This window comes from Nannochloropsis gaditana (assembly GCF_000240725.1).
Source record: "Nannochloropsis gaditana CCMP526 unplaced genomic scaffold scaffold500, whole genome shotgun sequence".
NCBI classification, from domain to species: Eukaryota; class Eustigmatophyceae; order Eustigmatales; family Monodopsidaceae; genus Microchloropsis; species Microchloropsis gaditana.
This window is the reverse complement of record NW_005803453.1, coordinates 1-14,357: the sequence shown is the minus strand read 5'-3', so window position 1 is coordinate 14,357 and position 14,357 is coordinate 1. Positions and strand designations below refer to the sequence as shown.

At 54.4% G+C, this 14,357-nt stretch overlaps 1 protein-coding gene across 1 annotated transcript; it reads right to left on the bottom strand.

Annotated features, from left to right (window-relative positions):
* Positions 1-5,387: 5,387 nt before the first annotated feature.
* Positions 5,388-14,357, bottom strand: NGA_0217200 (agc family protein kinase; the record flags this gene model as incomplete). Its single annotated transcript, XM_005854463.1, has 5 exons — positions 5,388-5,581; positions 5,989-6,018; positions 7,187-7,275; positions 7,345-7,361; positions 8,222-14,357. Coding segments are annotated over 5 exons (6,288 nt in total), but the record flags the coding sequence as incomplete, so codon positions are not given.

The window sequence follows — 14,357 nt, the reverse complement described above, 5'->3', positions numbered from 1 at the left end:
GGACTACCTGCCCGCCAAGCCGGTGATTGCGATGGGAGGGGAGGAGACGCAGGGGAAGGGATCGAGGAATGGACGGGTGGGGACGCCGGGCTCTGTGATGGGGAGAGGGGCCGCAGAGGAAGAAGAGCGACCGCTACCGCAGCGCTTTATTGATGGGTGTTTAGGAGACATGACCGAGGCGATGCGTCGTTGGAATTTGACGTGCGAGTGGCGGTAAGTCTAACTTATCGGTGGGATAGAAAGCTGTGGTCGTCCAAAATTTGGGGTACGCATGGTCCGGATGTGGTAAAGACAGAGGTCCTCGCAGGTCGATGGAGCGAAGTCGGTGCCGTGGTTTATTTCTCGTAGCAGGGAGGGCCCGAGTGAGGGATGCGAAGCGATCGCTCACTCGGATCCTGTCTTTAAATCGTGTCATCCCTTCTCTACCCTCCTCGTCTCTCTTTAGACGAGAATACGGCACCGATGGCATCCTGGATGAGCCTCAACCCTACTTCGACCTGATCAAGCAGTGTTACCCCTCTTGGTACTGCGGCGAGGGGATAAATGGAGACCCTGTCTATTGGGAGAGGTATGTGCCGGTCTCCCGAGGGATGGCCACCGTCAGAACGTGGAGGGCACCTTTGTCTCCTAGGCACTTTATCCGCGCCTTGTCGTCCGTTATGTCTTCTCAATCTCGCTCCCTTCTGCACAGATCGGGGCAAGTGGACCAACCGCGCATGCGGGTGGCGGGCTGTGGCATCGACGAGCTGTTGCGGCACTACGTCATGGTCACAGAGTTCTGTTGGGTAAAGCTCTACCCCGATGAGGTGAGACAGAGACTGACTTTCGCCTCCAGTGGGAGTTCACGTGGGGAGGGCGAGATCTAAAGGTTTTGCCAAGTTATGTGGTGCCGTAATTTATGGACTAGCCAGCCAAAACACCGTTTTGGCGCGCATTCAATTTCTGTTCATTATTGTATCTTCATCAACAGACGAAAAAGACCATCACTGTTTTCTCCGTCGAAGGTGTTGGGATCCGCGATTTGGCCGGCGAGGCTTTCGATTTTTTGCGGCGCTCGATACATTTGATTTCGGAACATTACCCAGAGCGATCGGTAAGATTGGGGAGGCGTGGCGAATGAACTTTATGACAATCAAAGGGAGAGAAGAGGTATTCGTCGAAATGGTGTGAGATGCAAATGCGGATGCGATTTTTTTTATGTTGACGCTGGATTGAGAAAGGCAGGACTTACGCGTAGGACGTGTAGCACGGAGAAGTTGCACTCACCAGCGATGTTTAACGCAATACCCCGCCCCTTTGTTTACAGGCTGTGATCATGATTACCAATGCGCCCTCGTGGTTCGCTGTCTTGTGGAAAATAATCCGGCCGATGGTGAACGAGCGGACGCAAAAGAAAGTCAAAATTGTCAGTAAAAAAGGTAATTGTGACTGACTGGGAGAATTTATGAGGGTAAATTCTCTTTCACATTTTTTCTTTTGTCCCTTTCCCGCTTATTTTCCTTCACAGAAACCCTGGAATGCCTCAAAGAATTTATTCCCGAGGAAAATATTCCTGTGGAATATGGAGGCAAGCTGCGCTTTGGGGATGGGGTGGACACAGCCCGCTGGAAGTCACCCCAGGAGGTTGCCCTTCGAGAGCATGTATTGGCCGTTAACAAAAAATACGGAGTTGAAATGGTAATAGATGATAAAATGAAAGAGGCACAAGAAAAAGCAAAAGGGTAATTTGTACCAAATTAGATCGGGATTTCGAGGCTCTGGCTGGGACGTTGCGATTCTCGGATTTGGGACATGCGAGATGGGATAGTATTTCTGCATATAATGGAGCAAAGGGAAGGCAACAGCATTTGTAAGCAGACTTTTCATCATAATAGGGGACGGGTGCTATATGTCGCATACTACTGTAACAATTGGACCAGACTCAAAGAAGGAGCGATAAAAATGTAATAGGATCACTGGGACTCCCTTTTCCGTTACCGTCCGTTACGCTTAACGCCATTCTATCCGTTTTGCGTCTTACCGCCCAAAAAAGACCTCCTCTCCGCCACACCCATGCCTGACCTTTTGTTCCAACTATTTCATTTTAGTTCTTTTCCAAGCATCCTCATCTTTCAATTTCGCCTAAATCATTTCGCATCTCTCGAAACGATACACAGGCTTGTTGCCCCAGTCCTAACGTCTGGACTCTCCCTCGTCCTTAATATCAGCTGCTGCAGTAATCTTATCAAAAGTGAATCTCTGATATTGGGGGGTACATCCGTAATCGGTGGATCACTATATCTATAGTATGAAGGTCCGCCCCAACTTCTTCTTGTTGCTGTTGCCTACAATCCTGCGTGCCCAAGAGATCCCTACAGCCCCTAGTGCTACCCCTCCTCCCCCTTCGGCGGATTTTCATCCTCCAGGGTCCTTAACTTTTCACAATGGTGGCCCTTTAGCTCCACCAGCCGTAGAATTAACATCAAAAAATGGAGAGTTGGATGTGACTATGGGCGTGAATGCGTTTCGTCAAAACGCCTTTATCAGCTACACTACAAGGGCTTACTACTTTAACGGTCAGGGATCCTTGCCAGGCCCAACTCTTCGCGTGAAGCCTGGTGACGTCCTCACTGTTCGCTTGTCCAATGAATTGGAAAGCGCTGGCTCAGATATATCGGTGGGGGCCAACAACAACACATTTCACAGTCCTAACACAACAGGGTTTTTTGTTTACGGAGCACGCTTGGATCCTAAAGAAAACAATGCGTTCATTCGCGTCCCACCCGGAGGGTCATATACCTACACATTGAAAATCCCCAGTGATCATCCTACTGGCCTGTACTGGTATCACGATCCTACGCACGGTGCGGCCATGCTTCATGTTATGGGGGGCCTCTTCGGAGCCTTGTACGTCGATATGCCAGACCCCTTCACACAGCTTCCTCCGCCACTAAACGCTCTAAGCACAGACTTGTTGATGCTGAGTCACCTGGCTATATGGACGGACGAATACTCAGACAGAAGTCCCCGCCCCCCTTTGGACTATATGCAGGTCTCTCAGCTTTGTGGGGACGGGCTGGACGTCAACCCTGTGTTCAAAGACCCGGCAATCACCGACCATTACCTTGTAAACCAAGCTTTCCAGCCATGGGCAGTGTTGACAACCGGAGAAATGCGACGATTTGATTTATTGCATGCAGCTGGGTCTCATTACCAGTTGGAAATCGAGCTGCGAACGGCAATCGGTACAGGAGAAGTTCCTAGCAAGTGTAAGATGCACCTGATAGCTCTAGACGGTGTCTACCTGGCGGCGCCCCGACTTGTTCAGCTCGTGCCTTTACTTGCTGGGCAGCGAGCGTCCATCCTCGTTTCATGCACACAAGCTGGTATATTCTTCTTGCAGAGCCATCCAAACGCAACTTCGCGGTCCGCGGGTTCCTTCGGGCCGGATTACTTGCGCTATGGACAGAATTTAGTGACGGTGGTGGTCAGCGGCAGGGTTGCCGAAAGCCCACCTCTGCCAGATTTGTCGCTCATTCCTCACGCTGATTATCTCAATGATTTGCAGAGCCTGGCGCCAGCTCAGGTCAACCATTGGGAAATGAGCACCGACCAGACAGGTAGTCCACCCTTCATCACATGGCTGGGAGTGGGTGAAGACTGCACTAGCCAGTACAGTAGCAATCGGACCGAATGGGAATTGGCCAACCAGGCGGGAGGACTGTGTGCTTTTGCACCTTTTGCGGGAGCACAGGGCGTATGGGACGGGTCATACAGGCATACAGCAGCAGGCGGGGGCGTCGTGGAAGAGGTAGCCATCCACGGTCACTGGCACACTCGAGATGGAATGCACTTCCAGAACGGCCCTTTCCAAATCATCGGGTACTTTCCTTTCCATGGAGCACTAAACGCTTACTCCAGCTGGTGGGGTCAGCTCGGGGATTGGCGGGACACACTCCCAACCTTGCCAGGCATCATGGTGGTCCGGTACGTGGTGAATGGACCGGAGGGAGAGTACGCGGTGCGCTCGTCGTACCTGGCTAATCAAGATACCGGTGCGATGGATACTTTTTGGGCAGGGCCGAGCCAGCCTTTCACCATTTACCCGCGAGTCTTGACCCCTGCGCCCACGCCCGCTCCGACCATGTCACCCACTCCGGCTCCGACTATGTCACCCACTCTCAGCCCCACGCGTTCCCCCACTGCACACCCCACGGCCCGCCCCACCTTGAGCCCTACCCTGGCCCCCACCCTTCCTCCGACACGCTCGCCCACTTTGGCGCCCACCATGGCACCGACTCAGGCTCCCACCAAGGCCCCCACTAAGGCCCCCACTCCCGCCCCAACTCCCTCCCCTACGGCGGCTCCGACACCGGTGCCCGGCTTACAGCTCGAGGTGTGGGTTTCCGGCGATCCAAGTCTAACCGATGTCGATCCGTCGCACGTCGCCCAAGTTTTCCAAGGAGCTGCTAGCCCTGAACAGATCTACACTGTCGACGTGGTCTTGGGGCCATCACAAAGGATCCAATCAGACCACTCGGTACGGGAGCGACGCTTGCAAGACGGAAGCGACTTAGCCAAAGTTGGTGAAGGAATGGGACATGAACGACAGGATACAACTGAAAAGAGTATTGCGAGTTTTCGAGACGCTACACTGGAGCCACTCTTCGAAGCCGGGCGGTTGCGCAGCACAGCCTGTAGCTTAGAAGCGGCGCAGCAAGTCCGCTTGCCTATTTACTTTGTTGTGAGAGGCCCGCGCCTCACCATTTCTAGTGCAGAGGGAATAAAGATAATCCAGGCTTTTTCGACGGTGCATTTTTCAGACATCTTCGGTCCGGAGGCCGCCCTTTTGATCTGTAGCGCATCCCTGCATTCCGTCCTCCAGCTGTCCTGGACTCGTCCTCCCACTGTGCTTACTACTCATGAGGAGTCCGTTGAAGGTACTTCCAGCGCAACTACTGCAGAGGGAAGTAGTGCGGCTGTCTCTCAAGCCGTACCGGTCGTTCCGACAAGCCTAGAAGGAGAGAACGAAGCTTCAACAAATTACGAAGGTGTAAACCCAACCACACGTACTGCGCTAATATCAATTGGCGTGATTGGGACATTTCTTATTCTGTTGGGGGCAGTAAAATATGCGATGGCTTTGAGGCCTGACAACAGCCGAGGGGCCTTGGTCGTCTACCCCCGGGGCGCGGGAGGAAGTCGCGGAGAAAGTTTCCGCGCGCAATTACGCCCATAACCAACTCTTATAATCCCACTCCGCAAACACACAACCATTGTGTGTATGTATGTAGATGTATTTTTGTACGTCTTCTCTTAAGAAAATATATAGATGCACAGGGAAGATGTGAAGGGCTGCAAGGCCCCGTACCGATCTCAGATGCATAACAATTTTGACGCATAGATTGCAGTAAAAGACCAATCTTATAAAATTGAAGCGCACTTTATTCTCATGACTTTTGAGATTTAGCTTCTAGTCTGACTCATGTTTCTTCTCTTACAACACGTGAGTCTCTCAAACATCCTTGGCATGTACAATGAATCACATATTGCTTCAACAACTCGCTGTCCTTCCTTTGTACACTTTCAGTGTCTCCACATCCTGTTGTTTTAATAAGGCGCAAAATAAGCAGACATCAATAGCGCACGTAGGCAGGTATCGGAAGGGTGAGACACTCCGTGGCAAAAACATTTACTTCTCTCCCTCGCGTGCGCATAGGAGGCTGCACACAAAAGTTCGCCAAAAAAAGAGAACTACGAAGGTGGCCAGACAGAGAAACGTTCTATAGATCCAAGACAGATGGAAAGAGATAGAATTGTCAGAGTAACTATGACTAGAATAAAGCCTTCACAGTCCACCACAACGCGAGTAACGCGAGCGGCGAATCGGGTGTGTCGACCAAGGCGTCGTAAACCATCATCAATCAATTCTTCTCTCTCCTTGCGCCTTAATGCGCGTGATAAAATACGCGACTATCCACGGTCACCCTCAACAAAGATCTTGCTCACCTTTTCATTGCAAAGCATTTGCCACTGAATCTGTTATCTGAGAACATGTGAGGACATCGTCTGCTGTAAGCGAAAGGAATACAAAGTTGCAGATCTTTTCCTCACAAAGCCTATCACAGCAGATTTTGATGGAGTGGAGGGTCAGTCATTGGATACATTTCAACCATGCCGATCCTCTTTCGATATTGGGAGGGCGTTTTGCTGAAGGGGAATCCTAACTCGTCTCGTCATTCCCACTCATCATTCGGCTGACGATTTGACATGTGTTGTACCACATTGCGGCCAAGCATGAAGACCCCAACCACCGGACGCACCTTTTCGTGTTTTTTACTTCGCAATCCCGTCGTCGACACCAGAAAAGTACCTATCTATGTTTGTGGACAACGCACGCAGAATCTCAATTCGTACTCTCACTTCTCAACCTTTCAAGGAAATGCTTTCAAGGAAAGGGATGTACACGTGATGTGGTGACTGCATCAGCAGTTTATTTGATTTATCCAACAGAGTCTTGGAAGCAACTTCTGGAGAGAAAATGTATCGCATCATTGCAGTTACCACCAACTTCTAAAATTTAAGACATCCCACAATTCTTACGGATGGATCCACACAAGAGTTAATGACAACTTACCTGTGACAATCTAGTATCCGTTTTACAAAAGCCTGTTCCCCCTCCTATGTTGAAATGTGGGATGTTTTGTACACAAGAAAAAAGCACTGTATAAGAATGCACGACGAAATCACGAAAGAGAGCGAGAGACAAGGCCGTGCACGACAAATACAAGCCAATGATCATATTGTATCTTGGAGTGTACACATATACATGTAGTTTATCATCTGTTGAGAAGATGAACGATAAAATAGGGCGTAGCAGCAGCGGGCATCATAATGTTGGGACTTTTCCTCTCCATCTGCTTTCCCTCTCAAGAAGGAAGCGTCAGAGAATGTAGATAAAGTATGTTTGTCATCCTTTGCCCGACGAATAAAAGGAAAATGGCATTTTAAATATCGTTATGCACATTAGTATTACCCGAATTTTCCGCGCAAATCCTTGTTGCTACAGGTTGTCTTGAGGTATCAAGACCATTACCTGTATGACTCCTTTCTGTACCTGCTGAGAAGGTAACTGTACAAATTATGAGTCCTACTCATTCCCGTATGGATACATACAGAATGCAAGAACCACTCATAGTAATCTCACCTTCTATTTTCAGAATCATCATCATCATCATCATCATCGTCATCATCATCATCATCACCATCATCATCCCGACACCACGAAGATGCGTTCTGAGTGTGGAGGGTACGTATTATTCGAGCCTACATACGCAAAAGCTTCAAGCCGAATACTCAAAGAACCCTCTCCGACCGGTTTTCTTGCAACCATTAGTAAGAACAGACTTGTGACGTAAGACCCTTCCTCCACGCGTTGAGCTTTTCTTCTCCATCTCCAAAGCCAGGAGTCCGCACTGGACCGTGCTTTAAAGAAAGACGGTCTGAGCGTCCTCGACTGCTTTTGTCGATGGCGATTCGAAAAAGCACGCGGCGGAAAGGATTGAGCAGGATAACCTCTCAAAGCAAGTCCCATCCTGTCGCAAAAAAGGTTGCTTCCGCATACACAACCCTCCCCACAGGTTCACTGCTACACATCATTAGACGACAAACATTTTCCTTGGACAACAACTTACCTTCTAACGGCGCATTTCCTCTTCAATCTTTCCCCATATGTAGCTCGAATCCAGAACACCTTCTTTATCGACGCCCTTCCTGCAAGCGTGATTATTTTTTCTAAGACTGCTATCTCCCTTGTCTTCGCCCTCCCCACTCCTTGACGGCCCGCTTCTTTGTTTAATTCTCTCAGAGCCTTTGCAATCCTCCACTCCCGCGCATTCCTTCTGAGAAGTCACCTTCAAACTTTCCCCTTTTTTCCGCCTCCGTGCATCTCCAGCCTCTCCCATCAACTCCACCCATCGCTCACGATTAAATGGCGTGTGCCCCAATCCCTTCAAACGGTCGTGTCGCCGCCTTCCATGCCGTCGCGACGAAGAAAAGGATGAGATGGACGAAGAGGCAGACGAGAAAGATATGTATGAGCGCTCTTTCCCCCCCGACGAGGTATTACGTCCGGTAGAGGTACAGAACGGCTCCCCCGCCCGCGGAAGACCGGAGGCTTTACTTTTCTTGAAGTTCAGTTTGGACGTTTGCTGGGAGAAAAGTCGACGATAATGCTGCATACCTTTACCGCTAGACTTGGTAGCCCCCCCCCCACACCCTTCAACCCCCATATTCGCTGCCTTCTGCGGGCTTGTGGGCGAGCAGGCCTCCTTGACTTCTTCCTTGGCCTTCTCCTTCTCCTCCTTTCCTTCCTCCCATTTGTCCTCCCCTTCCTTTAAGCACTCCTCGCCAACCTCACTCAGTTCCTCGTACCTGGAGAGCGAGGAGGCGGTTGTCGTCGTAAGTAAGGCCCGCCAATCCGAAGTCATCGTTAGCTGAGCATCCTCGTCCCTACCGACACCCTCTCCAAAGGCCTCGTCCACACTCGCATCCATTCCCACCGACAAACCCAGCCGCCGCCTCGTCATAATCCCCGCAGGTGCTCTACTCGATCTCACTTGCATTCTTCCCGTCTGTCCGCCCTCCCTGCTCACTCCTTTGTGCTGTTGTTTATCCTTTTGCCTCTCGCGTCGTGCCAGAGACTGCTGACATTGCATGACTGAATACATCCTGGGCGCTGGGCGGTAATCTACCTCCTGCGTGGACAGTGTCTTCCAATCGAGCCCTGCAAAAAAGGGATGGCTTTTAATGCCTTCGATGCCGCATTTCCCGGCGCCCAGTCTTTGGAACTGATCGGGTTCCAGCAGTCTCCGCACCAAGTCCTCCAGGTGCCCCACATCTATCCTCCCCTCATCCTCCCTTCTCCCCAATGCTTCCTCTGCGACCCCCTCCAGCGCCTTCCTCAACTTCCCCCACGGTATATTCCTTGCCCGGATGGCCGTGAACACCGCCTCGGGGGTTTCCCCCGTGAACGGTGGAGCTCCAGCAAAGCATTCAAATAGCAAGATGCCCAGCGCCCAATAGTCCAGGGCAGGGCCGTACCGTTGGCGATCGAGCATTTCGGGACACATGTAGTAGGGGGTGCCAACCAGGGAAAAGTGCTCACGCGTCGGCATCCCCGGCAATAACTTATCTTCTATTATGACTCGACCAGCACCCGCCGTGGCGGCATTTGGCGGACTTCCATCCCACATCAGATCCGCAGAAGTGTGGCATTGCCGCTCATCAGGAACAGGTTGCACGCCCTTTTGGTCCTCCTGAGGCTGCTGTCTGAGCCGTCTAATCCCTCTTCCTTTGCCAGCTTGACTTTCTTTTGATGATATTTCCTCTTGTTGCGACGCTGCTTGCCCCTGCTCTGTGGGGCGCTGCTCACGCTGGTCCTTCTTGCCTGCTGCGACTGGCCGCTGGAACGAGGTTTCTGACCGGACCGTCTTGGGATGGCAGTAATCTTCGCCATCTTCCTTTTTTTGTTGCGACTGGTTTGATCGTTTTGACTCAATTCCTTCCGCGTCACTGCCATGCGATGCTTGATCTCGGGCATTCTGCTTCTTGTCCGCAAGGTAATCTATCTGTCTCTTCTTGTCCTCTCCCATACCCTTGGTCTCCTCTTCCTCCTCCTCATCTTCTTCTTCTCCTTCTCTTCCCTCCGACAGCCGATTCTGAGCCCCCACACAAGCCATCTCGCGCCGGCGATCGCGTGCAAATTTTAACAAAGACGGCGCCATATCCATCCGAATGGGCTTGATAAAATAATCTTTCGCCCCCAGCTCCATGCAGGCGGCAATGTCCGCCGTTCTGTCATCGACACTCAAGACAACCACGGGCACTGTTCGCAGCGACACGTCTGCCTGCATCTCGGCAAGAACCTCCGGACCGGTCATAACGGGCAGCTCCAGGTCGAGGAGGACCAGATCGACAGGCTGCGGCGTCCGCAAGCTTGCCCGCAGGACTTCGAGCGCCTTCTTTCCGTGCGCTGCGGTAAGCGGTTGGAACCCCATACTCTTTACTAAGGACTTGGTAATCAGACGCGTGAAAGGCTCATCTTCCACAAGCAGGACGCGAAACGGAGCTTGCTGGGTGAACGCAGCCGACGAACCCGCGCTTGCATCTTCCGCGTTGAGAAAGGAGGCAGAGGCCTGGTACGAGCGCTGGGGCATGAGTCGCTGCATCAATGGCATGATATCCGTGTAGCCACTATTATCGCTCCACGCTGCGTTCGCCGCCGCCACTTGCTGCAGACTGTCCGAGGCCGCAACCAGCCCTGTCGTCGAGGCAGCACCGGAAGTTCCACCACTACTGGCGCCTGCAATCATTCCCTCTGCGACTTCTCCTCCGACGCCTTCCGATTTAATACCGCCTGCAGGGTCCGCTCCGAGCCCGAATGTCGTTGCCTCTGTCCCCCGCTGAAGGACCTTTGCTAGCCCGAAATCCATCAACTTGAGGTGCCCGTCCTCACCCACCATACAATTGTCCGGTTTGATGTCCCGATGGATTACGTGCAAAGAATGCAAGTATCCTAAGGCGAGCACCAACTCTGCAGCCCAGCGACGCAAGACTCGGGGAGGAGGCCGTAATGATAAGGGCTCCTTGAGCAAGGCCTTGAGGGTGCCGCCGCGGATGTATTCCATGACCAGAATAATCCGGCTCTTGGTTTGCAAGCAGTAGTGGAACTGCACCACGTGCGGGTGCTGCACTTGAGCCAAGACATTCAATTCCACACGCATCAAGTCTGAGACGCCCCGGCGACGCTTAAACATAACCTTCATCGCCACCAAACCTCCGCTGTGGCCCTCCCTAGCCAGGTGCACAGACCCATAGCCTCCTGAACCAAGAAGTCCCAATATTTCGAAGTCCTCCAACCGAGGGCCGACAGTTAAGTGGTCAGGAAGCTGAGATTCCAGCGTCACCTCCACGGCCTCCACAGTGTTCCCGTGCAGCAAGGGTATCTGCCCCTCCGTGACCGGGTGAAACGTGATGGTCTTGAGCTTCTCCGGAGGAGCATGTCGCTGGACATGGAGAGCTATATCTGCCGTCACCATGGTCGCTAGGGTGCGCAGAGCCAGGACTTTAGCTATCAATATGGGGCTGCCGGTGGCATCGAAGCGTTCTGTGCTGGCGGAGTTCAACGTGATGGTCCCCCGAGCGATCCCCACGCGTACGGAAAGGGAGACGTGGTTCTTTAAGTTGAACTCATGTATTTTAATTTTGATAAAACGAGACAGCCCAAGAGCCTGTAGCACTGGGTCATGACCGTTGCCATCAAAGGTGGACGCTGGCGGACGGTCGCCACTTCCTGCGGCACTGGAAGGTAAGGATTGGCTGAGTGCGGGATCGAGGCCGCAAGCCACCACGAAAACGTGTCCGGAGTGCCACAGGTGTGAGGCAGAGAAGAGACGCACTGCCCCATCCAACATCCCCAACAGGCGGTTCTGGAAGGCACAGAGCTGCAAGGGTGAGACCAATCCGTCCAACTTGCTCAAAGCTCGAAAGTCAATGTGCACGATCACAGCTTGTGTCCGAAGTGCCAGGTGGCCTCCTAAGCGCTGTTGCTGCGCGTGGAGCAAAAGGCGACGCACGTCTACATTCGATGGCACCAACTTAGCCACCACCGCATCGGTCCTCGCCAAGAGCACGCTTGCAAAGGCCTGCAGCTCCTGCACGTAAGGATAGACCTGACTGGGCAAAGTCATACCCAGATGCTCTGTTTGACGATGGTATGTCAGCAGGACGGCAACAAGGGCCCCGTACCAGCAGTACCGGCCTAGCACGTAATGAAGCTCGTCTGGTCTGGGCGAAGAGGATGCGATCAAGATGATGATATGATTAAGCAGAAGAAAGGCAAAAATGGCCCCTGCCAGTGCGGAGGCCTTGCGGGCGGGGATGTACACAATAGGACTAAGGAGGAAAACTCCCCGAAGGACGGAGAGCGCGAAGACGTCGTGGTTCACAAACGCCATGCCCAGAAGCAGTGCTCCTACAGCGCACCCATACAGGCCCACGAGAAGGGATGCCAGCCGGCTATTGTCCGAGTGTTGCCAGCGGAGCGCACACTGAACGACGAGCAAGACAAGAAACGGCCCTAGAGTCCAGCTGTATAGGTTCGTGGTCCAGAGAAAAGTAGTTGTGCAGAGCGCCAACAGCAGTACCTCCAACTCTAGGCGCTGTCCAAGGACGAACGCGCGAAATTCCGCCTCCTCTTCTAGCACCTCAGCACGTGTCTGCCGGCCAGACGTACCATCCGAGACACTTCGGTCGAGAGTCTCCAAGGTGACCGGCCAGGGTTGCACGGATAGAGACTGGTGTCCTTTGCCCTCCCGCCTTTCTCCACTTCCACTTGCCTCCAGCTCCTCTCGAAGTTCATAGACGCTGGCAATGGTGAACGGGCGTGGGTTTTTCCCATCAGGCTGCTCGCGACCGCGCTTGCATGCCTGCGGGGAGCCGCCACCAGTACGACCAGACAGAGACCCTTCCTCCAAACCGCGCTCCCACGCCTCTTGGGAGACAGCTGTGACGGAGGATGACTTCAGACCCAGAATCTCAGGACTGGGACCGTGCGCACTCGCGTCCCGTACCCCATCTTCTGCAGCAAGCTCGTCCAGCACGATTTGCTGCCGATGCTCGAACCACCAAGAAGTGGCATAAGGGTTCGAGAGGGCTTTCAGGGTCTCCTCGTGTCCGTTCAGGAGGCGCACCGAGACGTTGTGCGTGCCCACGCGGGGCAGACGGAAGCTCCACTCCTTGTGGTCCAGCAGCTGGTGGGTGGAATCCCCGACAAAGACCTGCCCGCTCATGCCCAAATCCGCCATTAGCGTGGCTGAACTGACAACGTCTCCCACCAGGTCATAAAAGGAGTGCGACAAAGGGTCTAACACCCCTACTACCGATCCCGACGCCACGCCCACGCACAAATCCAGCCCCAGCGCCTCTGCAATCGCCACTAGATCACTGGCCGCCGCCACCGCGGCCAAGGCATCCCTACGCGCAGAGCCCCAGCTTTCGAACAGCCCGCAGGAGGCCGTGTAGCTGCTTCCCGTATTGCACACCTTGGTCACCTTGTGGTGGCCCACGACCAAATCAAACTCCGACAGGGCGCGGCTTAGGCGCAGGGGAGGAACCAACAGGTGGGAACCGCCTGCCTGGACGGCTTTTGCGACTAGGACCGTGCAAAATTTCCGTTGAACGAAGCGGCTCGCAGGGGGAATCTGGAACGGGTGCACGGACGGCGGGAGGCGGCCTTTGTAGCGGGCGAGCGCGTCACGGACAAGGCGGGGCGAGGGGTACACCCACACCGACTCCTCCGGGACACGCCCGTCCCTGTCCTCCTCCCCATGCGGTGCCGGTAGACTGCTCGCGGCGCTCGTGGTCCTCCCTACCGGGACGCTGGTAGAGGGGGCCGAGCAGGAGGCAAGGGCGGGCAAGGGGGTCGAGGTCCCACCCGAGGCCCGTTCCGAGCCGGCAACGGTCGTGGATGTCGCCGCGCAGGATGCCCCAGCTCCCACGCCCCCGGCTCCGGGATTTCCATCGGTGGAAGGCACCGCGGGCGGAGGAGCAGAGGGAACCATGCCCTCACTGCCCCTTCTACCCAACGTGTTTGCGTGGAGGGCGAAGGGGGCCGTCCCACTCGCGCTCATGGCGGGCGGGCCGACGCCTGGGGGGTTCCCGGGGGATGGAGCGGCAGGGACGGGGTGGTGGGACGAGGGGGGAGGAGTTATGGCGCGTGCCAAGGAGGCGGAGGACCTGGCGTAGGAGGCCGCGCTCGTTCTGGAGAAATAGAGGGAAGGAGCGAGGGTGGGAAACGTGGAGGGCGGCGGCAGGTCGCGCGGGTCCAGGGCGTGGTGGGCCACGGCCATGGGCAGTGTGGCGAGGAGGAGGCGGTCGGCCAGGGCTTGTTCGAGGCGGCCGCGCTGGAAGAGGTAGGCTCCCAGGAACTGGACCTTGAAGTGCTCGCGAAGAATCATTTCCCGGGAGCGGGCCAAGAAGTAGACGAGGCAGAGTCCCAGAATGAGGGCGCAGGTGTGGGCTAGGACACCATTCTCTCTCCACACCGCGGGCGACCCGTCCAGGTCGAGGTGGGCGAGGAGGAGGTGTAGGAGGTACGCCATGCAGCCAAGCACCGCGTAGGCGACAGCGTGTGCGAGCAAGAGCCCCGCGGTGGTGAGGAGGAAGACGCAGGAAATGGCCAGGTGGAGGGCCATAAGCATGGGCCGGTGGAATGCACGCTCCACAAGGACAGGGACGACGAGGAGAAGGACGACGTAGTGGTGGGCGCAGAAGGCGCGCCAGGCCCGGAGGAGGGGGGAGCGAGGGGGGAAGGCGGG